The 25,877-nt window shown below is 38.1% G+C and overlaps 1 protein-coding gene across 7 annotated transcripts in view; it reads left to right on the plus strand.

Moving 5' to 3' along the window:
* The window catches only part of LOC133268341 (BEN domain-containing protein 5), a 951,280-nt gene that overhangs the window by 218,215 nt on the left and 707,188 nt on the right, over positions 1 to 25,877 (plus strand). For all 7 annotated transcript variants that reach the window (XM_061451279.1, XM_061451280.1, XM_061451274.1 and 4 more), the window contains exon 4: positions 21,463 to 21,557. In XM_061451279.1, the coding sequence (XP_061307263.1) occupies positions 21,463 to 21,557 (95 nt within the window). The remainder of the gene's footprint in view (positions 1 to 21,462; positions 21,558 to 25,877) is intronic.

Consider the following 25,877-nt stretch of genomic DNA (forward strand, 5'->3'; position numbering starts at 1 on the left):
GTTTGCTTTTCATATGGTTCCCTTGAAAGACTTTATAGAGGATTTTGTGCATAAATGTCTTGTGGAATTGTAAGGGTTTTCCTTTTGTTTTTGGAAACAATTTGTGAACTTGGCCTTCTTGCAGATTTTAATTATCAGTATTTAATTGATTACATGCATGAAGGAGAATATGCATATTTTATTTTTCCCTCTTCTTCCTGCTTGGTTTTCTATATAATATGTGCAGATATCCATAAATAAGATCTCTTTTCAGACATGTGCATTTTTAAGAAAACAAAATTACCAATAAAAAAAATCTTCATTCCCAGAAGCTGGAATATAATAATATTAGAATCATGTTCTATAATAATATGAAGGGTTCATGCAGCATTTATTTATATACTATTCTGGATCTTATTCTTAGTATAAGAAAAAGAAATGTATGCATTGGAAGTAAATGAACATTTAATTAAATATGCTTCAAACTTCTCTGTTGAGAAGGTGATTCTCTTGACAGTGGGATTTAAGCCCTTGTCTCTGCTGTATGGTTTTGGACATTGCCTTCTCGTTGTCAGCAAATGAGAAATTTCAGAGTAAACAGCTACAAGCAGGCAAATATTGTAGACAAACCCACTTGCTGCTGCAGCTCTTCTGTGTAACAGCTTCTGAGATATGATTAAAGTTGAAACCTAAATGGAGATAAAACAAATAGGCCTAAGCTAAGTCCAAAAGGTAAAGCAGAAGAGGTTTATTTATTTTGAGGTAATGAGATTACCGTTTAAATTGCATTTCATCTCATTATGGGACTGTTAACGTCTGTTACCTCTTTTTCTGACATTAAGTTACCATATACTGCAGATTCCAGCTAATGACTTTTTGAGGGAGACATTTAGGACATTTCCTAGGAGAGGTTATACTCATTTTTCTACTGCAGAAAGAGATTGAATTTTTTTTTAACATACCAGCGAGTTAATTTATCTGATTAAGGATTAATTATGATAATACGGTCCCAGTGATTAGCTACCTTCAATGTGAAATTTGACTTCGTATACGACAGATCTCGAGTTTAAATAGCTTGATAGTCTTTGACGTGGTATTGACTTCATATTTTGAAAGTATTTTTTTTGGCCAAGGTGGGGGCAAATTTACATAGGACCAAATTCTGCAACCTCAGTTCATGCTGGTTCACATTTTCTTTCAATCAGTTTTTTACGTAAAGTGAATATTACTGTGTACGAAAGTATCACTCACCATGAAAATGGCCAAGTCCCTGTATGCAAATGTTGTGTTGAAGAGCATTTTGCTCACAGATGAAAGCTGCTTGTTGGATTTTAAGTCTAAGAGAAGTAATCTTTTATACATTGAAGGTCACAAAAACTAAACTGACCTTCTGGTAGTTTTTGTGGGAGTGAACCATGCAGCTTAAACACTTATTAATCCCTTTGTAAGTAATATGACAGAATTCTGTCACAACAGGTCGAAGCATGAAAGTAAATTAATGTTTATACCGGCTGAAACCATTCCTGGTTTCTTGATGAGTACTTCAGTACGGCAGACAGCTTTTCATAGAAATAAAAATACATATCGAATGGTGGGACCTTTGAAATATTCTAACAAATTCCGTGGTTGCAGCAGAATGTCATGCAAAGGCATGGAACTGAATTTGGACATTATAGCCCAGATTCTGTTTCTTGAGAAAGCAGAGTTTCTGGGGGTTTTTTTGTAGTTTATTTCTTTGCCTTTGGATTCACTCATAGATAATCATTCTGTAATAAAATGATTATCCATTAGTAAAGCTGAGGGAAACAAGAGAATGCTGAGGCAAAGCAAATTAGTTAATAACCCCAGCAACTCCTCTATTAAATGTCTAGAGAATTAAACACTTGCTATTTAAAACCCCCAGAATATAACTACTTGAAATAAGAAGTGCAGTTAAAGGAAAAAATGTCAAGGAGGAAACCTCTGTGTTAATATGACTCCATTTAAATGCATCCACTTTCGTATTTTTGTAAATTCTAAACCACAATAAGTTGTGAAGGTTTCCTGCTTCATAATAGGAACTTGTGAAGGAGAAACATTTATTTCTACCTCGTGTGTCTTAATGTGATCAATAAAAACTCCTGATAAGTGTAAGGCTTTTGTCTGGCCAGGATATAATCATAGAATCATAGAATAGTTAGGGTTGGAAAGGACCTTAAGATCATCCAGTTCCAACCCCCCTGCCGTGGGCAGGGACACCTCACACTGAATCATATCACCCAAGGCCTCATCCAACCTGGTCTTGAACACTGCCAGGGATGGAGCATTCACAACCTCCCTGGGCAACCCATTCCAGTGCCTCACCACCCTAACAGGAAAGAATTTCCTTCTTATATCCAATCTAATAATGGATTAGAGGAGAAATATTCATGTTCTATTTAAGACTTTTTGTAAAGTGAAGCTGTTTTGGTTTAGTTTGAATTTAATGTTAATGGTAATGATGGTGATATCTGATAATGATTTCCTTGGGGGTACTGAATCTACGTTTTTCAAGATTGACCGTTCTGTCTCAGATGGAATGGACTTTCATCTAACAGTGTATATGTAGCCCTGTGCGCTGAGTTGAGCAGATATGATGTCTAATTGAAAAGAGCAGCTATGTGGCTGAGAGTAATGGAGATTAATTAATATACTGCTATTGCTGGAGAATTGTTTGTGGTAAATTTTGCAGTTATTTTAAATACAATGGAAAAATGGGGGATGGGATTATAATTGACTAAGTTTGAAGGATGTCCCAGGTTATTTTTTCTCACTATTGCATTTTTCGTCCCTAATTTGTTCTTTTTGCAGACTAGATGTTTCTTCCTGTACTTATTTTTAGTAAATGGCTTAAATGTCAATGTGTAAATAAGTTTAATGCTGCTTTCAGTAGAATTTTCCCCTATATATACCAGGGCTGCCACTGGCTGGCCGAACAGGATTTGTTCAAGTAAGGATTTCAACAATAATACACCTTTAGCATCTTCCCAGCAAAATCCTATTTCATATCCTTAAATTATTCTCTTATGTCAGTTTTGATTACGGTACAAGTACTACATAGTCTGAAACACTGGCACTATAATAATGTCCAATATTCATAAAGTATTAGAAATTTTCTGTAATTAGCTCACTTTGTAATTTAAAATATTAAGAGAGAAAAACAGTGTTTTTTTTCTTTTTTGAGCAAATTGTATGTAAAGGATGACTACAGCAATATTAGTAAAAGGCAGGAAGCTATATCATTGCTAATCAATCTAGAGAGCTCTGTCTCTTACAGATGTCAATACATAGTTAAGTGCTAAAATAATTGTAGTGTAGGCTTTCTCATAATTACTGTTGTTCATTTGGTCTGTTGTGCAAAAAAGAAAAGAGGAATTTGCTTTGCAGTCAGCAGCCACAAATCTCTAAGGAGAAGCAAAGAAGATAGCAGAAGGCTGATAGTCATCCATCATTCCTGACAATTTCACAGCCTAGAATAACTTGACAGAGACCCAGAACAAAATGTTGTTGAGAATTGAATGCTGCTAAGCTGAGTGAATTGACTTTCTGATGTCAAAGCAGGACCTGCTTGAAGTGGCTGATGATTTTCCTTTTCTGGTTTCAGAAACACTGATGTTAAAACTGCCTCGTGGTATGAATTCTCTGAGCAGATTTGGAAACTGTTTTAAAACTTTTCTTTTTTACAGACTTATAATTCTGGTCAGAAAGTGTGAGTGGGTTTGTATCACATCCGCTATTAAAGAGGATTTAGTCTTTGCATCCTCTTGCTCCAGAAGGTCAGAAACAAGCACAAGGAATCAGAATTGATCATAATGAGTCTTGAAATGAGAAATTTTTCAAGACCTGGCTCACATCATCACAATTTGTCTTTGGGGCTGCGCTGGTCACTCTTTTACTAGCGTTGGAAAGGTGGGCTCAGTTTGTCTCTGTGCAGAGCATGGGAATGTATTGACTATATTTGAATCCCCATTTTTTATTCTTTATTTTTAAATTAAAACATTTTTGCATTGTGTTTTGAATAAGTGCAAAATCTCTTCATTATAGCATTAGAATGATGTAAGTTGTTCTATAGTTTTCATTTAAGTAGCATCAGTATACAAAGGAGATAATTTTCAAGCTATTTATTTAGAAAAAACATGATATTGGAAAGGTTCCTAAATTATTATAATTAGACATTTATTTACCAATAAATATTGCCAGTTTTATCTACTATTCAAAGACTAACCTTCTAAATTGCTTACAACCATTAAAATGCATGAAGAACACAAACTGCAGGGTTTAAATGGAAAGAGCTCTTGTTTTGTAAAAGACATGTTATATCTTAGAAGTGTAAAAGAAATGAAATGTAAATAGGATGTGTGGGCTAAGCATGCCGTCACTGATCAATAATGCAAAAGGTTTAGCAGCTTTATTTGTAAACCTAACAACACAGATTTAGCCAGAATGGGCCCTTGTACTGTACACACAGGTATTTAAAGGTTAGAAACAAGGAATTTCATTAGTCTGGCAAATCCTCTGCTGTCATTCCCCAATCTCTTTGAATTATTTCCCAATGTATTCTCACATTTCTGTTGTGCCTCTTTTTCCCCCCTCCCTTTTTAATTAATGGATGTGTTACTAGTACAGTGCTTCATTGCTAATTTAACTCCACTATAAATTGGCATAAGGAACAGACATTTTCAAAGTGCCTTGATTCCCAGTAATGATATTATAGCAACTATCTTTATGTTAGTGTAGTTATAGTCAGTATAAAAAGGTTACAGTATAAAGCCTACTAGTCTACAACATTTTATCTCCATTTCCAGTTTGCTTAAAAAAAGAAATGTAAGATGCCTAATAAACTAAGGCATCCATCTAGTATTTCATGTCATTCACTACAACCTTAAAGCAGCACTGAGGGACTTAAACCTGAAAATTGGCAAGCCAGTTTTATTGTATCGCTGTGCTAAAACTATAATAATAAAAAACAACCAACATAGTGTGGTCCCTTCCTTCTTCCACTCTCCCTTCTCTTCCCCTTGTTGCAAGAGGGAAAAAAAAGCCCTGAAGCTTTGCTAAGAGTTAAACATATTAATAGAGAAAAAAAAAAAAAGATAGACATTCTCCCATTTGAAATCTAGGACAATTGTATTCTGCATCTGTCTAGAGGTCTTGCCTAATCAATGTAGTCTATCCAAGAAGAGGTTTCTAGGGATAAAATAACTGTCATTGTCACATACTCATCAAAAGTTACTTCTTCACATGATAACAGTCTCTCATTTATTCTGTTCTCTTTCAATAAATCACATCTGAGACCTTCATTGAAGACAGTTTTCAATGAAGCTCTTGTATGCTGTTTACTGACAGTTGTGTTGTAGCTAGGAAGTTATATGTATTTCTGTGATGTAGAAACATTCAGGAACCTTTTTTTACAGGGGCAAAATGTTTAAAAGAATGGATCTATCTGAATTTTTGCATGGATGTTGAAAAAGAATATTTGACATTTTAATAATTCATTATTTTCATGTATTTTTTTAGTTTTAGGTTGTAAAACAGAAGTTTGTTTGTAGACTGCAGAGTTTCTACAAATGCTTTTCAAGTGATCTGAAGTTGTCATCTGTCTGACAAAGATATTTCATTTGAGATATTCATCATTTTGTGATGTTTGTGTTTTGTTTACACTGCTTCAGTAATTCACTTCTGGGATTAAAACTTGCTTTTGAGGTTTAGGTACACTGCAGGATGCCAAAAAAGCATCAGATTCTTCTATATTTGAAAGCTGTTGGTCCATCAAGAGATCAAAAGCTGCCAGAGTCAAACCTGAGATCTGCCATTATAAATAAGGCACTGACAATTCTTCTTGTGAGAGGTTGTCCCAGGGGTAAAAGACAAAAAGAGAACTGAATTGCCCTGTTTTTTTCATATGAAAAATCTATATATGTGATGACATAGTTCTTTGGGAAAATTAGGTGTATATATAATACAATGAAGCACACTTGCAAGCCCTTGTCCTCATGGGGGTCTTTAACCACCCCAACATCTATTGCAGGGACGGTACAACCTGGCACAAGCTTTCCAGGAGGTTCCTCAATTGTGTGGAAGAGAATTTACTCTTGGAAGTGATAGAGGAGCCGACAAGGAGAGGTGCCATGCTTGACCTCATGCTCATCAACAGGGAGGGGCTTGCTGGAAATGTGATGCTCCAGAGAAGCCTTGGCTGCAGCGATCATGAGATGGTTGAGTTTTTGATCCTCAGGGCAGTGAGAAGGGCACATAAGAAGCTCATGGCCCTGGACTTCAAGACTTTGGTCTCTTCAGGAACCTGCTTAGTAAGGTTCCATAGGATAAAGCGCTACAAGGCAGTGGGGTTGCTGATTGATATTCGAGAGTCACTTGCTCCAAGCTCATCAGCGTTGCATCCCGATAAGAAGGAAATGGGGCAAGAAGGCCAGGAGGCCTCCGAGATGAATAAGAAGCTGCTGAGAAAGCTCAGAAGGAAAAAAAGTTATAGAAGGTGGAAGTGAGGATAGGTGGCCTGGGAGGAATACAGTAGACGGTGGCCTGGAAGGTAGTGAACAGGTCAGGAAATCTAAGGCCCACTTAGAATTAAGTGTGGCCAGAGATACCAAAGATGACAGGGATAAGAGCTGCCCTGGTTTTGAACTATAATTTACTCTGCTAATCCTGCATTTACACGTAGAAAAGAAAATATTTTAGTAAACATTGAAACATCTTTTTAAATTTTACAGTTTCTCAGGTTTACATTTCATGCAGATATAACGGATCATAATTTTTTATCAATTCTAATAAGTCACAAAGGTCTTCTCAGCAAATGTAAGTAACTACAGTAATGCAATGTAGTTACCAGTGGTTATGTTTATAATAAGACAGTCTTCCTTTTCCCAGCTGCATTTTAGCAGGGTTTTTAAAATAATAAACATGCTAACGTGATTAAAGCCCTGCAGCTATTTACAGAAGACTTCATATATGTTTATATCTGAATGCTTTTCAATTTTTCTGCTTCTTTGCTGTTGGTAAGGACATAACGCAAAACTACTATAGTTATCACTTTAAAACTGAGCAATAAGCTCATCCAAGCAAATGTCTAGAACAATGTTATTTCAAACCGATCTATAAGAAAAGTTCAATAAAGAAAATGTTCCTTATATGTATAATTCAGCTTTATCTTTATTGATTTGTTCATATTTTTAATAGGTTTTAAAATTGTCAGTGTTCTAGTAAAATATTGTGTAATCTGGTTTATGGTTAGGGTAATAGAGTTACGAACTTGGACAAAATTTTAATCTATCCTGCCAGGTTGCTGTTGTTTTTCTTTTTTTTCCTATAGGCATGCTTTTTTCAGTCAATTGTTTGAGAAAGAAAAGTCTTAAAGCATGAACTGTTAGAACAATGGGACAAAAATGATCTTTAAGGTCCTTTCCAACCCAAATCATTTTGTGATTCTATAAAAAAAGGGTACCTGACTGCCATACAGTTTTGGAAGATGGGCATTATTTAACAGGGAAAATTCTTCCTGGTCACATTTTTATGTTAGTGTTTCATAAAAGCTGGCACAGTTTAGACAACTAAACTGACAATACTATTAAACTGCCTTTATACCCTTTAAACATAAAGAAAGCATAAGTGCTACTTGATGTGAATGGATTATTTATCTGCAGATGTTGATCTGAATGTTTTGTGTGGACAAGTTTTGCCTGTTGTATCACAGTATCACACAGTATCACAGTATGTTAGAGATTGGAAGGGACCTCGAAAGATCATCTAGTCCAATCCCCCTGCCGGAGCAGGAACACCTAGATAATGTTACACAGGAATGCGTCCAGGCGGGTTTTGAATGTCTCCAGGGAAGGAGACTCCACAACCTCCCTGGGCAGCCTGTTCCAGTGCTCCGTCACCCTCACTGAGAAGAAGTTTCTTCTCAAGTTTAAGTGGAACCTCTTGTGTTCCAGTTTGTACCCATTACCCCTTGTCCTATCATTGTTTGCCACTGAGTAGAGCCTGGCTCCGTCCTCGTGACACTCCCCCTTTATATATTTATAGACACTGATAAGGTCACCCCTCAGTCTCCTCCAAACTATAGAGACCCAGCTCCCTCAGTCTTTCCTCATAAGGGAGATGTTCCACTCCCTTAATCATCTTTGTTGCCCTGCGCTGGACTCTCTCCAGCAGCTCCCTGTCCTTCTTGAACTGAGGGGCCCAGAACTGGACACAGTACTCCAGATGCGGTCTCACCAGGGCAGAGTAGAGGGGAAGGAGGACCTCTCTCGACCTACTAACCACCGCCCTTCTAATACACCCCAGGATGCCATTGGCCTTCTTAGCCACAAGGGCACAGTGTTGGCTCATGGTCATCCTGTCGTCCACTAGGACCCCCAGGTCCCTCTCCCCTACACTGCTCTCTAACAGGTCGTTCCCCAACCTATACTGGAACCTGGGGTTGTTCCTGCCCAGATGCAGGACTCTACACTTTCCCTTGTTATATTTCATCAAGTTACTCCCTGCCCAACTCTCCAGCCTATCCAGGTCTCGCTGGATGGCAGCACAGCCTTCTGGCGTATCAGCCACTCCTCCCAGCTTAGTGTCATCAGCAAACTTGCTGATAGTACACTCAATTCCCTCATCCAAATCATTGATGAATATATTAAATAATACCGGTCCCAGTACTGACCCTTGAGGCACTCCACTAGTTATAGGCCTCCAACTTGACTCAGCCCCATAGACTACAACTCTCTGGCTTCTCTCCTTCAGCCAGTTCGCAGTCCACCTCACTACCTGATCATCCAGTCCACACTTCCTCATTTTAGCCGTGAGGATGCTGTGGGAGACTGTGTCAAATGCTTTGCTGAGGTCAAGGTAGACCACATCCACCGCTCTGCCATCATCCATCCACCGTGTTATTTCCTCATAAAAGGCTAAGAGATTGGTCAAACATGATTTTCCCCTGGTGAAGCCATGTTGACTGCCCCTCATAACCTTCTTATCCTTGATATGCCTTAAGATGGTACCAAGGATAAGGTGTTCCATCACTTTCCCAGGGATGGAGGTGAGGCTGACCAGTCTGTAGTTACCCGGGTCCTCCTTCTTGCCCTTTTTGAAGACTGGAGTGACATTTGCTTTCCTCCAGTCCTCAGGCACCTCTCCCATTTCCCAAGACTTGGTAAAGATGATGGAGAGTGGTCTAGCAATGACTTCCGCCAGTTCCCTCAGCACCCGCGGGTGCATCCCATCTGGACCCATGGATTTATGGATGTCCAGGTTGTGCTGTAATTGTCACGTGAAGAGAAAAGGTCCCTGTTTTGAGGAGTCTTTGGTGGCATAGTTTGTACTTGGTGCTATCTCGGAGAATGAATGACTCAGCTTTCCCACTCTGGTATCTTAGCAGCTGGGGTTAGTGCATATGATTTAGGTTGCTTTGATTTATGCCAAGGAAATCCCTAATGGTCCGGAAGTAGGGCAGTGCTAAGCCATGTATTTTACCTGCTTGGGACACCCTGTGTGCTCCTCTTGCAGCTGACACCCAAAATCTGAATCACCATTTTATTTCTTACAGTCACGTTTACAGCCTAAGTCTTCACTACTGGCATACCAAAAATTCCTGCTGAATTCAGTGTCAAGTGTGTAGGGAGGACATGTAATGGGTACTCTCCCATGTAATATGTACCTGTGTTTTATTGACAACACTGACCCGATATTGCGGGAATCTCCTCATTATTTTTGAAGGTCATATTAGTATTTTTATTTATTTATTAGTATTTAGTTATTTATATTTTATTTATTTATTCCACCCATCCCACTGCATACACTTCTGTTGGTTCATACTTTCCTGCCTCCCTTGTGATAAGTGGGTTCCTCTCTCTCCCTGTACTTGCTAACCAAAGACTTTTGACTTTGTGATACATGGTTATAGGCTGGCTGTCGGAGCAGTGTTCATGATGTGATAACTATAAGCTTAAGTAAAACCAAAGGAAAACGTGTCATATGCCTTGCAGTAAAAAAACCCAAAATGCCCAAACTGCATTAGTGTTTTGGCAAGCTGTGCTTACAGTTTAAACCATACTCTGGAAAACCAGCTGTGATTACTTCATCAGGGAACTGAAAAATGCCTGGTATCTTTGGTGGCAAATTTCTTTGCAAATAGTTTATGTATTCTGCTGTTAAGATTTCAGAATTCTAGGAAATCTGAAAGGAATTATATTTACATATTGTTTCCAAAAAATCTCCTGAGTCATTTCCAACCGGAAATAATTGAACAACACAAAGTGTAAAAGATCTTTTTCAGCGTTATGGTTAATATTGAGATGTTGTATTAAAGTACTGTGGTATGAAGCAGTGTTATCAATTTTCACATTTCCCCAGAAGGGTTTTCAGCAACTTTGAGTATTCCATCAAACCAGCATATTAAAGAGTGCAGAATTTACCTGTTAAAATGCACAGAGAATTCATAGTAGCCTCATAGCTGCAGTCTGCTGTTACTGTTGCTTTGTAGAAGAATAAGCAGCCATTTAGAGATGATGTTTTCTCTACCAAGAGGGTACTTTGAAGCAGATTTCTACACTTTCTTTTGGAAGTGAGCTGAAGTAAAATCAAATCTGTAAGATATTGAAAGGGGCTTTGGTCATATACAATACGATTTCTTTAGAGAAGATGTTCAGCACTGCGCTGTATTTATCTCTTTTTGGAGACTCATTTTTGGTGGAAAATTACCAGAATTTGTGCTGAGACTTGCTCAGAGTCTAGGCAGTGTTTCTTCTAACTTAATATAATGTAGTAGTTTCAGCAAAGTCCCATATACTCACTAGTTCAAAGCCAATAAAGATGAGCGATCCATTTTCAAATTCCCTTTATTCATTCAGCATTTCAGATTGATTTACATAAACTAACAAAACAATATTACATTTAAAGTTGATCTGTAACAGTAATAAAAATGTTCCTGCATCCCAAAGCTGCAGAAACGTCACTTCCAATATACACTGATCAGTTGCCAAGGATAAATTGGCCTATGGGATTTCGGCAAATTCAACTTCTTTTACCTATATTGCTAGACTGTCTTAAATCCTGAATCAGAAATCCACCCTTATTCTGGAAGGAAGTGTGAATGTTTGCTTAACTTTCAGTCTCTGGGAACACTTCAGAGTGAGGCTAAATATTTATGTGTTTGAGAGCATTTCTGAATACGAATGTTCTTTTATCCGCATTTAAAGCTCAGTCAGGATGAGACATAAGTTTTACCAAATGGCATTTGAAAATAGGAGGACATGACTGGCTGCAGTTATACTGCATTCCCCAGTAATGATGCAGTATCATCGTTGACTATTTATTTTTTTCCCCTCACTTTGGGGTTAGTGACAGGGAGGAATGACACCTTCATTGTTCAAATGCAGCACAGAGCACATTGCTTTGAGACACTTAACTTTCTTATTGAAATCCTCCCAGTTCTTTTGTTTAGCTGCTCTGTTCATCACACTGCCAAAACATGTTTATTCACACACTGTGAATCGCCTTTGCAAACAGGCAGAGATCATCATTTGAATCTAACATTCAGCATTTCAGCTTTAGAATGGGATTTTCAAAGCTGGGAGGACAATTCATATATCCCCTTGCTATTATGGTTGGTTAAGGCAGTTCTGAGATCTTATTCACAATGTCAAATAGACAGGTACAAAAATAGCAGGAACTAGATCAGATTTCCTTCTACTTACCCTTGGGTTTTCTTTTGAAGCACTTCGAATAGTCTCTTAGTATATCAGTCGGACACTTGTAGTAGAATTCAAGGGGGTGAAAATTGAAAATACAAGAAAGAGTGCTGAAGTACTGGAGAAATCACGAACAGTTTTTTCAAATCAATACCCCAAGCTACTGGTTGTCAGTGCTAAGATTCCAATGTACACTAACATATCGATTACATTTTCTGATAGAAATCAGTGAATTGTGGGAATATTGCAGTATTGCCAAAAGATACAGCTAAGAGGAGCATGTAAAAATAAAGCATTTTAACTCTACAGAAATAGAAGGGATTAGTAATTTTGCAGAAGAAAACAAGAGTGTACATGCTGCAACAGTATCTTTAGTTTAATGAAATTGATAACATAGAGTTTATATTTTAACACAAAACAAATTTTTCATCAGCACTGCAGCTACTCCAGAAAGGATCCAATTCCAAATCTGTCTAAATATAAGGGAACAATATGGAAAAAACTTTTTCTATTACTATTCAGAGCCATGCTTGGAAGAACAGAGCAGGTTCAAAGGTTTCATTGTAACAGCAACCAAAACGCTTGAATTAAAAACAAGAGAAAACCAAGGACCTCCGTGAATAACCTGGACACAAAGCCCATCTGTGCTTAGTTACTGGAGAAGTAAATAAAGAGGTTTTGTACTTTGCAAAGCTATGATCCCAGTAACGTGACTAGGACTGCTGGCAGTAATAACTAGTGATTGTGCACATCAAAATGTCTTTGTTTTTGCAACCCATCAGAGAACACTGAGGCAAATATATTGGTGCTAGTTTTGAGCTCTCCCATATATCCTGTCTTTCTTTCTATGTGTTATCATTGTCTTCCCCCACAGGTTTTTCCCACGAGCTCCCGACAAACAATAGCTTTTAACTATGAAAAATGGCAGCTGCAGAAATCCAAAGTAAACAATTGCTGGAAAAGCTTCATCCAACTCTCTCCCTTAGCAGGGCTTTCTTTATCTTCCTTTTGATTCTCACAAGGACCTGCACTTGAAAAGGGTTTTTTTCATTCTCATCTTCCAGCCTGGGCATCAGATGGATTGCTGCCTTTGTGTTTGCATGCTATTTAAATTGTGATTATTACCTTCTGTGTTTTCAAGGGTTGAGCAGAAGCATGATACATACAAATATCACTGCCACTCTCTCATTGTTAGAGCCACTCTCACCTACTCTCTCTCAGTATTTTTGTGAGTGTCAGTTTTCAGCACTCCACCTGCATGCTTTAAGCTTGAGTAATTATAGCTGTACATCACTTTGGTATCCGTCATAAATGTCTGATTTGTTGGTAAGTATATCTCTTGCCGGTAAGGGAGGCTTTAATTCTGGATCATAGGCTGTGCATTATGAAGGACCCAGAAAAGCAGACTTTATAGGGAAAAAAGAACAGGTGAGCAGGGTGCTCTTACATGAACTTAGTGCTGCATTCTCTGGTCTTCAGTGACACACCTTATGCCAATGCTCATAAACAGGGTTTTTTTTTTCTTTACAGTGGTTCCCTATAACAATGCTGTGGAGATTTTTCCTGGCCCTTTTCTCTTTTCCCAGATTGATCTCATTGTTTACAGGCCTCCTGTGGGCTCTGCACCATGAGCAGGATTTGGGCCAGAAAACGTATCCTTGATAGCATTGTCTTTTTGAACCGTTAAGAACAGGTAATTATTATAACTGTTTGAAAACCTACTAAACTTTGTGGCATTTCTTCTCACTGGCTAAATAATTTCTATTAGGGAAAGGAAAACATCTTTTCAGCTGCTTCCTCTTGAGGGATGCAAGATATCCGCAAATTTTGCTCACACGTTCCAGAACAGCCAGCTGTTACTATCCACCTGCAGCCATAATACTGATTGAAAAGAAGATAGAACCTAAACATGGATAGCTTCTGTAATTATGTATAAAGAGTTTAATACATGACACTACTTCAAATGTCATCTGGCAATGGCTGTAACAGGCATGCAATATATTAGGAAATAATTTAGCTAGTTAAGAAGGTGTCAGTGAAAGACCATGCACTGTTTTCTTATTTTATATTTCAACTGATTCCTGAAAATATTACCCATGTATATGGAGAAAGTCAATGGCAAGACCAGCAGACAAGACACCTATCAAACATCAAATAAAAAGTTGCTCACATATTCCTGTGGCTCTGCAATTTCATAGCAATATAACTAGAAGTGGCTCTTTTGCCAAAGACCATATATATGAAAATATAAGGAACAGAAAATGAAAGTGCTCATTTTTCTGAGCTGTTTAAATAAAGATGCCTTTTTTTTCCCCAAATATTTTGACCTTTTGCTACAAAGAACAGAAAAAGTTTGGCAAGAAGCTTTCAGTTTCAAACCTAATTTAAATACCTAATACCTCTGTAGCCTGGTTATATGCCCAGTTTCCTGGTTTCAGCTGGGATAGAGTAAATTTTCTTCCTAGTAGCTGCTGCAGTGCTGGGTTTTGGTTTTACTCTGAGAACAATGCTGATAACACACTGATGTTTTAGTTGTTGCTAAGTAGCCCTTACCCTAGTCAAGGGCTTTTCAGTCTCTCATGCTCTGCCAGTGAGGAGGGGCACAAGAAGCCAGGAGAAACCAAAGACAGGATACCTGACCCAAAATGTCCAAAGGGGTATTCCATACCATAGAGCATCATGAAGAGTATATAAACAGGGGGGAGTTAGCTGGGAAGGGGGATGATCGCTGCTCGGGAATGGGCCAGATATTGGTCAGTGGGTGGCGAGCAATTGTATTGTGCATCACTTGTGTTTATTGGTGTTTTTTTTCCTTTCACCTTTTAGTTTTATATCTTTCCTAGTTATTTCCATTATTATGCTTGTTAGCATTATAATTATCATCATCACTATTATATTATAATTTATTTTAAACTGTCATTAGCCCGTGGGATTTACATTCTTTCAGTTCTCCTCCCCATCCTGCTCAACAAGGGAGTGAGTGGGTACATGGTACTTAGTTGCTGGCTTGGTTTAAAGGACGACATCCTGTCAGGACCCTTACTATTTTCTTTAAATGAATCAACACAATATAATATATGCCTGTGACACACCTGAAGTTCCCTTTGAGATTTTGGCCCAAGAGAGATGTTCCATGCTCTCTTGGGAATAACTCATGGCACTGCTGGCTTTCTAAATGGACATTTTTGAGTTTTCAGTTGAAGGCCTCAGATTATTGATGTTCAGATGAAAAGTAAAACCTTTAACAGAAAGTGGACTTCCAATGACATGGGAGGGTGTTCCACATCAGATTTTGCATTTTTACAAGAAAGGTGGAGTGACTCTTGCCCTCACAATGTTTAAGTCCAACAGGTCATGCACAGAAGTCAGCTGCTGATCAGTCCACAGCAATGACATTGACGAAGACATAGAAATTCCTCTGTAAATCCTCTTGAAAGCTTTCTGCTAGAAGGAGGACTTCCCCACAGTATGTAGCTCCCCTGCTCCAGATCTAAGTGAGATAGAGCTGATTTTTGCTGGTGAAATTCCAAATGGGAAACACTCCCTTACATAGGTGTTACATCTCCTGTGGGACTGTGCTTAAGCTTTTTGGTTTGGAGGCAGAGAAAGAACTGCCAGAAAGGACAGATAAGTAGGGCAAATGGTTAAATTGGTTATTATTTAAGAAGTATTTTTATCATTAAGATATAGTTATGCCCCATTAACTGAAAAACACTAATACAGCTTATGGGTGTGGGGCTGGCATGAATGTCTCAAATACACGGATAAATACCATGATAAATGCTAAGCTCATTTTATAGTTGGCATAGCAATGTATTGGAGGTCTTTCTGTACTAAAATCCTTCGAGTCTTATTTTAACGTTGCTCTTTGTAACAGCCCAGCTTTTTGCATTTCTCTCTTTTAAGTAACTAAATGAAGAGCTCTACCAAGGGAAAACTGATCCTATAATACACAACCTGCAACCCATTTTCTGCATCACTTTCCTAAGACTTTGTTACCTTGGAAGACTTGACAATTTCCAATTAACAAGATGCAGGTGCAGCTGATTAGTGGGCCTGGTGGAACTCTGGATGGTCCATCACATCCTCCCTCAGTAGGTGAGGGTTTATTTTCCCCTCCTGGGCATCACCAGGGTTTGAAACCTTCTTAGCAGAAGGGAAGGTGAAATGCTATCAATATTAAAAACTTCTCCATCTGAAAGGACATGTGTTCCTACAAAGGGAAATAGAAAGTATGGGTTATATTTTAAAATGTTAGCAGTAATGAATGATTTAAGTTTTCAAAGGTCAGAAAAATGAGCTTTGTAAATTTTCACTGGGGATTTTGCACAGCCCTGACTTATATTTTTTGTTTTCTTCAGCATTGATAACAGTTGCAGGTGACAATTTTTTCCTCTCCAGTTTGAAGTCCCGCCAGTATAATTTATTTTTGTATAGCTTTGTATAAGGTGCTTTGTCAGGAAAGATCCCAAAGACCTTCTGACACGAACATCAAAATGCAGCACTTCTTCGTGAGAAGGCAGCAATCTCATGTTGCCAGTTTCTGACATTCAGAAATGGTGACTTAAAATCTCACAAGTTGTGGGGTGGGCTTGAGAAGTTCTTTCTTTGTGTTGTCTGTTGTTTGTTTGGGTTGGGTTTTTTTCCCCTTTCTGTTTTCTCTAATGGAATGCTATTCTGAAGTAGATCTGCCCATTAAAGGGATGAAAAGTTACATTTATGAAAGATTTTAGAAGAAGGAAGTAGGAAAAGGATAATATAACCAAGAGTTTCACCAGCGCACCAGCTCACAAAAAGGTGTAGGTTTCAGGAATTCACAAAACGCTGTAATATCTAAAGAATCAGCAGGAGATGAAATCAACACATCCAGCAGTGGAAGCGAAGCAAAGCAAAGCACCATGGTATCCCAGAGCTTTGGCTCTCTAATGGTGTCAGAGCACAAAAGCTCAGACTTAATTTCAACAGGCCTCAGCATTACTACTTAGTGACCAGTCCTCTTATTGTGGATGGTTAAATGGTGAAATTAGTTCTGCCTGACTTCAAACAATTGGTCCCCATGTACTTTGTCAGCTCATAGTGAAGTTTGTGTCATACTTGTCGCATGCAGGAGTGTCCACTGAATTTACAATATTATGCTATTACTTTATTATATAATTGTTAGTATTTAATATGTGTACGTTACATCGGTATTAAGGATGCTGACACTTCCTACTGCAAACCCTATTTTCAGTTAGTTATAACTTCTCATACTTAGTGATTTGACACAAAATTTTCTGTGCCAGGTGTCTGCCTCAGGCAGAATTTTGTGGTGTTCTTCGGTTTGTTTGTTGGTTTTTTTTGTGTCTTTTAATGTCAGTCAAGGCAGCTCAGCTATTCCTGAAAAGTCGTCTAGGGAAAACCACACAAAATAAACCTGGCAGTCTTTTTGAAGGGATCTGGTGTGTTCTTATGCTGGGGGAAGGCACTTAACCTTTGGCAAAGATGTGGCTCTTTTTTTGGATGTATGTGCTTCAGTTGGTAGGTTCAGGTGGAAAACTTGCCAGAATGCGGGTGAACAATGAACGTTTAAGGGATCAGAGTTCACCCTGTGCTCACACAGACCTGTTGGAATGTGATGTGCAATATGACTATTCATGCTCAATGCCTTCAGCTCCGTTCCAAAATCACCTTGATGTGTGGTTGCCCCACAAATACCTATCAGCTCCTTCTAGCCTCAGTCAGGCAACTGCAGACTTCTGGCAATAAGATGAATTGTGTGACACATTTAAGCCATTTTTTCCCCTTATGTTCAAGGTTCATCTTTATCTTGCTCATGCTAAAACCACTGAGCATCCCTTAACATCTGTTTGTGTTTTTAATTCCAGAAGTAAGTTTGCAAAGGTCTATTGGGAAAAGCAGATTTAATCAGTAAATTTTAAGTCTAAAGGCAGGACCAAGCCTTTCCTCACTTTTCCCTCTTAATGGTTTTAGCAGCAAGATACTTCCAAATGCATACTTACTGCACATTTGGAAAGAGAACATCTTCCATCTTCTCTCAGAAGGCAGAATATCCCTGCCTTGTCTCATGTTCCCCAACATGCAGTCTATACATGAAGCCTGAGTCTGCAGCAGTCCTCTTCCTCCATAAGATGAATCACAGAATCATGGAATGGTTAGAGTTGGAAGGGACCTTAAAGATCATCTAGTTCCAAGCCACAATACATCCTTGCACACCCCCCAGATAGCAGGGTTTTACTCGGTGGTGTACCTGGAGGCTGTTTTACACCATGCCTCTTCCACTGACCCAGAAGTTGCAGATCAGTTTGTCAGAATAATGCAGTGGATTGATAATGTACCATAACTGAAGTGAAATCATACAATTATCATTTCTGGTACAGCGTCAGTTTGAATATTGCTTCTTTTAGTGCTGTTCATACCCTACAAAATGAATACAAGTATTTTTATTGGAAAGATTTCTGCCATTTTCCTCTGGATTGATGCTCTGGAAACCAGGGCAATTTCTAAGGAATCTGTAAGTGCATTGAATCTAGTTTTATTTTCTTAAGTTGGCACTTCTTTAAAAAAATAAATAAAAGTTGATAGGTCTTTTTTCATTTTTGAATATCTGAATCATATTGCTTATAAAATGCCACCCATTGCACATCTCTAGAATTCATAAACACATACACAATAGTGATAATTTTCCTACAGAAACATGTTTTCATGTGCATAGTGTATATCTAGTTCTTTTCCTCGTTACGGTGTATAACTGGTGTGTTAGAGAGCGTCAGTAGAGACCAAAATTAGACCAAAAAAGATATTCGTTCAGCAAAACCTTGATGCTGTATCACAACCTTTTTATTCTAGCCTTCAGTTCAAAGATGCTTGCATACATTATTGAGCAAGCTGCATATTTTCCTGGCTAAGGTGTGTATACTGTAGTCATTACATTTTCGCACACTCCACTGGCTGAGCTGCATGGACTGCTTTAACTATCACCAGGAATACTTGACTGAGTTCAGCTGCTTATTTGAGTGCTTCAGTTTGTGTACTTTATTACTTCAGTGGTGTATGTTGATAAAGTTCTGTTCTGTGCTGTTAAATTTTTGGTTCTGCCAATCTAGCTCTATTCCATGCTGCGAGAACTGCACGCATTGCTAACTGCTTGCTCCGTGCTGAACAGGAGTGGTAGAAATGTTATAATCTGCACTGTTTTGTTAAATGAGCTGCATATTTTTGTTTTTATATACGTTGCTTACCCAGTTGTGTACATTTGCCCAACTCATTATACAAAATAAGCTTGATTGGAATAAGAACATTCTCTACCAGCTGTCTGCTCTGAGTCAGTATGGAACAAAATTAGCAACTTTCTCTTTCCAACAGTGACACGACTGCATCCAAAGTTTAATGCAATTGGTTTGGAGAGATCTTGTTTGTTTCATTCACTCCATGCAAACATCGAGATTAACAAACCAATTTGTTGCAACCTAATTTGTTTTCACAAATATGAACAGAGTTAAGTAACAGAGGAGAAACTCAGCATTTTAATACAGGAAAATATTTCCATGTAGAGTGTGGAATAGAGAGACCTAAATATCATTTTCTAACTTTGAGCCATACATTGTAAACGTACGAAGATGGAAAATAACTAGAGGCCTCCCAAGATGGATATTTCATCAGAGAAGCAGTATCCTAAATACTTAAAATTACAAATGCAACCTTTTGTAAATGAAATGCATGGTTCCAGCAAGAGCTGCAAAAATAAACTCATGACCATTAGAAACCTCAAAATGCTGCAATAGACGGAATTAATGAAAACTCATGTATAGGGATATGTAGTTTGCTCATTAATGTAGATACAAAACTGAGTTAACATCATTAAAGGAGTGTTTTTCTAACTGGCTAGGTTTTGAGTCCGTTTCAGTAAAACCGACAGCTTATTCTTAGATTTTGTTTTGGCTAATTTGCAGAGCTTGCACACAGAGTATCTTGTGCTTCCATTTACAAACTCTTCAACACTACCTCTCCTCAGAAAAACTTTAGTTTAGACATAATTAAGTAGATGGTTTACCTGGATTCCTATCTGCCCCACATAGGAGAGTAAATATGCATGGCTCCTGTTGTAAGTGTCCCACTGCTGATTGCTATCACTTTAATGTTCTAAATCACTCTTGTCTGAGCAGACTGCCTGGAAGGTCCAGATTTGTTTTTGCAGAATTTTACATATGAAAGCTTAATTGATGTGACTGTTTTAGTCAGAATTGTCTGATTTCAAACAGTTGCTATTTAATTCTCAGGCTTCTCAGGAACCATTATTCAGGAGTGTAAACAATGCAATAGTTTGTTCTAAAAACAAATGTGTGACTACTTAGGGTATTCTTAGGCCGCTATTTTTAGTGGTCTGTCTTCACTGATACCTCTGAAAAAGAAATTTGAAGAGACAGGTAAAAATGGAATATATTACTATATCCTTTATATTATATCAAAATTAAACTAGTCTCCACATTTTGGTTTGATGTGTGCATTAAAGCTGGTTATCAAAAAAATATGACAAACCAGGTATACTAGATTTAAAGTCTGCAAAATAAATGTACTATATGAGATGAGCTAAATCCAACCTAGACTTTCTTAAGAGAAGCAGAATAACTAATTTTGCATAAAATGACTTAGAGCAGACAGATGGTGAGGAAGAGGGTTTTGTCTCTGTTTTCTCTTTTCTTCATTCAGCATGAATTTACTTTCAGTACCAGTCCGTTAGCAGCAAAGATCTAGATTTTGCTTTTCCTTTGAACTGATAAATATCAGCTAGTTTTCCCAAAGCTATTAGTATAAACTGAGAGCAGAATTTGACTCTTCTTCTTCTCTATCATATTCAAATGAATGATGGCTATGTGCGGTTTCTACTGTGTAGGTATCCTGTACAGATTTGTAGAGGAAAATTCTTCCTTTTGCAGAGGGAAGTGAAAAAAAAATATTCCTTTCTTTGGGGAAAGAAAATGAGAAAACTTTAGTTTTTCCTGCTGCTATGCAGGTTGAGGGATCAAGGGCACCCTCAGTAAATTTGCAGATGACACCAAGTTGCTGATACTGTTGATCTGCTGGGGGGTAGGAAGACTTTACAGAGGGATGTTGTGCCAGGATTGGCTCAGATTGGATATTGGGAAAAATTTCAGGTTGTCAGGTATTGGAACAGGCTGCCAGGGAAGTGGTTGAGTCACCATCCCTGGAGGTATTTAAAAGATGTATAAATGCGGTGCTTGGGGACAACCTTTAGTGGTGGACTTGACAGTGCTGGAGTGATTGAACTTGATGATCCTAAAGTTATTTTCCAACCTAAATGATTCTATGATTCTGTTGTATGATTCTGTGAAGCAGCTGAAAGGTTTTCATGAGGTCTGCTACTCTGTCTATCCCAGCTTTCCATCAACCTCTCTAACAGTACCTGCAACAAACCGGGTTGGCTTTTCTGTTTTAGATCTGAGTAACCTATTTTATTGTGCGGCTTAGAATGCTTACTGAGAAACCAGCATACTAAATTCAAAATGTACATTCCATTCACTGCAGCGTAAAATGATATGGACTGTTAAAATACTGGGAACAGACAGGATACCCATTTTCTGTGGATATCCAAAGATATCTGTGGATATCCAAGATCTGTGGAAAGTAGCTCTAATTCATAAGATACATAAGTATTCCATATATTTTCTGTGTTATTTTTATGCAGCTGGTATACACAGTCTCATATAAACTCTTCTGTAATTTATAACTGACCTCTCTCTTTTCTCTCCTCCAGAGAGTAATTTTCAATGTTGTCAACTTCAGTAAAACAAAAAGCCTCTATAGAGATGGGATGGCTCCAATGGTGAAATCCACAAGCAGACCAAAATGGTAAGTTATCCTTTCAAAAACTTAGTGAGATAAGAGTGTTTTATCTGTCAGTTTCTTGTAGTGAAAACTTTATGGCTTAGGTGCATGCTTTCATTAACAGTAGGAGAGAACTTCTATGCAAGAGCAGTGTTGTGAAGACAGGTTCTCTTTGGAGCAGATGGACAGCATGAACTCTGGCAACCCATTCCAGTCTTGCTGTGATGGTGTGTTGTAGTGCCTTGGTTCAAACGACATGATTGAAGCAGTGTCTGTTCAAGCAAACTGAGCAGTCAGGGCTTGGGGCAAGTTATTTTTCAGTGACATCCTCACCATACAACTGTTAGGACAGTTCCTGGCCCAGTTTTGGCCTGTCTTCGCTAGCTGTCTCCCAAACAAAGCTTGCAAGCAATGTGGGAGAGGGACTGGGCCTGGACTGGCTCTGAAAAGCTGTTTGGATTTGTTCTCCCTGTTTTGGATGGTGTTAGTTTAGTGGAAGAATGTAGGCTCTGCCTTCTGAGTTGACCTTGTGAAGAAGCACTCTGCTGGCTGCTTTATCCAAGGAAGAAAGCCAAACAATCTGGTCATAAGCTACGTAATATAGACAACTGAGAAAGTCATGCCCATGTGAAACACATGAATACCCATATAGATAGTACATTTTCTCAAAGCAAATGTAATGAAACATGCACTGTGAATAATAATATGTAAATCTAAGGTGTCCTAATGCATGCAGGACTCCCAAGAATTATGTGATTTGCCTTTAGCTAGGAGTTTTGTTTGAATACGGATAGTGAGGTTAGGCTGTAAGTGTACAGTAATGTATTCTTGTAAGCCTTTACACCTGCTCCTTTTTATTGGTTAATTAGTAATACATTTGATGAAGCTGCACATTATCTGAACATCATAAATATATCTTTCTTAAAAACTTCTACTGTCACAAAACTTTAACCCACAAGATGTTAACTTCCGGTGGTCATAAGATCATGGTTACTGTATGGCTTCCTCTTCGTATGACCAGCAGAATGGCTATTTGTTTTTTTATCTAGATGGTAAGGTCTTATGGACAGAAGAGCTGTCTGAGAGTACAGTTAGTGGATGGAGTCAATTCCAGCTCAATAGAAACATGTAATAACATTGAAAATTAATTAAAAAAATCCGTTGTGTTTAGTGTTTTTTGTAGCAGAAGTCGTGTTAATTGTGTTTACTATTTAACTTCAGAAAAATCTTTTGGGGCTTTTCAGGGCCGCATTCATCAAGCATACTTTAATAATCTTTCAAAACCTTTTCCTTGTCTCACTGGGGTCTGGTATTTGCAGCTAAGTATATTGTGTATAAGTTTATCTATAAATCAGATATTGCTTTCATACAAATTTTATGCCTTACTTTGGTTTCAAATTAAAGTGTAAATCTTACAAAACAATGCAAAATAGGCTTTTCTAGAACATATAGGCTCCTTCGCTATTTTTAAAACAGATTTCTCTTCCATTTCCCTGGAGATCTATTTATTTTTGTGTTTTATATTTTTAGGGGATGTATTTTGCTCCATGAAAGTGAGGAATGAATAACATTGCCTGGAGCGAGGCACAGTGTAGGCAGCAGGTGCTGAGCAGCTTCCTTGTACAGGGCTACTACCATACTTTAATACTGTTTCAGAAATTCTAGCTGTAATGTTTTTCTTTAAAAAGATCATTTTAAGCTATTTTTATTTTTTTTCTAATAGTGTGTGTATGAAAACATCTTGCTGTACTTTGAAGGTGCTCATTAATTCATACCCTTATCAGGGACCTTAGTGATATCGGGGTCTACTCAGTATAATTTTTTGTCTTGATGTTAATAGGAGTTATCCATGCATTTTCCAGGTGGGAAAACACATACATTATTTTTGGGTATATGCTTTCGATTAGAGCTGTCTTCCCTTTGGATTGTGCCTTTTACAATTACCTCTGTATCTGTTTCCATGGCATTCTACTGAAACCTGTAAACAAAATTTTCTCTTTCTCTGTTTGCTGAAAAAGTATTTACTAGTACTTGCAGTTGCTAATACAGCATACAGGTAACTGTAGTCCTTGAACATGAACAGGGCAATATCTAGCTGCATCAATTTGATCCCATTTGATGCTTTGTGTATATTAGTCTTGTAAGCAATACTGAATCATTCTATGCTGTGAAAGTGCTGAGGTTTACATGAGGGTGCTCAGGATTCAGAGTTGTGGAAGGAAACCACTGGAACTCTCCACCTTATATTAAGATGTAAGTCAGCATAGCAGGTGAGTGGATGTAATAGAATTAAATGAGAAAATGATATATTAATGACAAAAAAAAGATGAAAAACCAGAAAAGATTTTAAAATCAAGTTAAAAGGAAGATTACCAGAAGCTATGCTCTCCAGATATTCTGTTACAGTGCTCAGTCCTTCATCTCTGAATTATTTTGTACCAAATACTTGAGGAGTTCATCATTATTGTGCCTGCCTGTGGTGGCATGTGATCCATACTGAAATTCTCCCAGTTCCCTCTAGCCTTGCTGATAGAAACAATGCTGTATCACACACAGCTATTCCACTCCTCTTTTTATATAACCAGGTTTGAGTTTAGGGTGATAAACTGTCTATTTTCCTTTTTGCATACAAGGGATGTAGGTACATTATTCCTCTTAAGAGCAGACACTCAAGCCCAAGTTAGGCCCTTTTGATTTAAACGAGAAAGTTCCCTCTGTATCCAGGATAGAATTTGACCATATTTCTCACAAAATCTTGCATATCAAAAGTAGATTGGCCTCCAGAGACTGTGAATTTTAATGTTTGTTTCGAATGTGGTTATGCAGACATGGCTCCGAGCTTCGCAACGTTTTGTGAGTTTGATTCTTGACTCTGGAACAAATCACTGCCAAGTGCTCTTGAAGTAGAGAGTGTGTCAAACACAGATCAACGTTTTTGACCTGTATTCTCTTGCCCTGTGGGGTAAGATCTTTAAATGCAGTCAGCATCAAGGTTCAGCTCCGTGTTACTGATGTAAATGGAGTATATCACTGTCATCAAAGCACACTGTGTGGACACAGATGTTCTGGTGTTGACATATTCTTCTTTTTTTGAAGTAAGGCCAAATATTTCCAGTAATGAGCTCTAAAAAGGAGGAAGCAGTATGCTGAAGGATGAGGAAAAAACAGGTTTCATGGTAAAGAAAAATATTATGCTTTGAAAACAAACCCCCCCAAAAAATAAATTCTGATTAAAATTTTGTCCTCTATTTTCCCTGCATATGGTCATGGATTTACTGAGTATTCGTTCCCAGAGGGATAGAGTCAGAAGAACTAAGTAGATTAAGTTCCAAATCCCTCTCCCCATTTTCTGTGTTTTTTGTGTTTTTGTGGACAAGCTATGTTGACACTAAATAGTGTGGGGTTGTGTCAGTTGCATCAGTCAAATTTCACTGCAGTGAATCACAGCTCAGATGTAGAAATGCAGCGTTGTGTCACACCATGTTACATCAGCTGGTCAAAATATGTGGCACCCATATTTCAAAGTAGGGGCTGCATTTTTGCTTAAAGTTAGCTGGTTGTTTAGAAATATTATACCCAGATTTTAGAGAACTGGTGGGCTTTTTCCATAATAATTACTACAGGTATAAAAGCGTAACAAATACCATAGAGACCTGTTGTGTTTTGCCTGGGTCTGTTTGCTTTGTTTTGTGGAGGTGAGGAATTGGAAGGGAGATTGATTTGTGGAAATTGAACTTTCGCGGTGCTGATGCAGTTTCTGCTGTAATCTTATTTTTCTTTGCTGCTTCATTTAAGTGCAGCCTAATTTTGTTGCAGTTTCTTAATCACGATTTCACACTAAAAGCTCTGTCTTTGAAAGGTGTTGGCAAAGCCTACCACGTGGCCATGGCAGTGGAAGACCATTTGAGCACATATACCATACCATTATATTGATTGCAGGAAGTTTTACAAGTTTCTCAAAGTGAAATAGAAGAGTGAGTTGTTTGAGAGGCAGCAGATTTTCCAAATGATGAAGTGAGCAAATATTCCCTTTGGGCAGAGAACAGCTATAAGTCTTGATTATTCAGTGTTCGCATTGCCTCATTGGGGACATTAGTTTCTCAAATTGTGCTAATCTTTTAAAAGTAACAACTGGCCACTCATCACCTTAGGTATTTCAGCAAGATCATGTGCAAAACTCTAATTAGTATTTATAGAACAGCAGCTCCTCCCAGTAGAATAGTAGCGCTAGCTGGCAAATATCTGGTTGACACCTGTTAAGTCTTCAGACATCCATTGTATTTTATTCTGCATTTCAAATGAGCGGAGAGCAGTAGGTGAAGTCCCCATAATTAAGGGATAAAG

The sequence above is a fragment of the Pezoporus flaviventris genome, unplaced genomic scaffold (assembly GCF_033815535.1).
Source record: "Pezoporus flaviventris isolate CSIRO_AGI_PZ_B2104156 unplaced genomic scaffold, CSIRO_AGI_Pfla_v1 ptg000013l, whole genome shotgun sequence".
Lineage (NCBI taxonomy): Eukaryota > Metazoa > Chordata > Aves > Psittaciformes > Psittacidae > Pezoporus > Pezoporus flaviventris.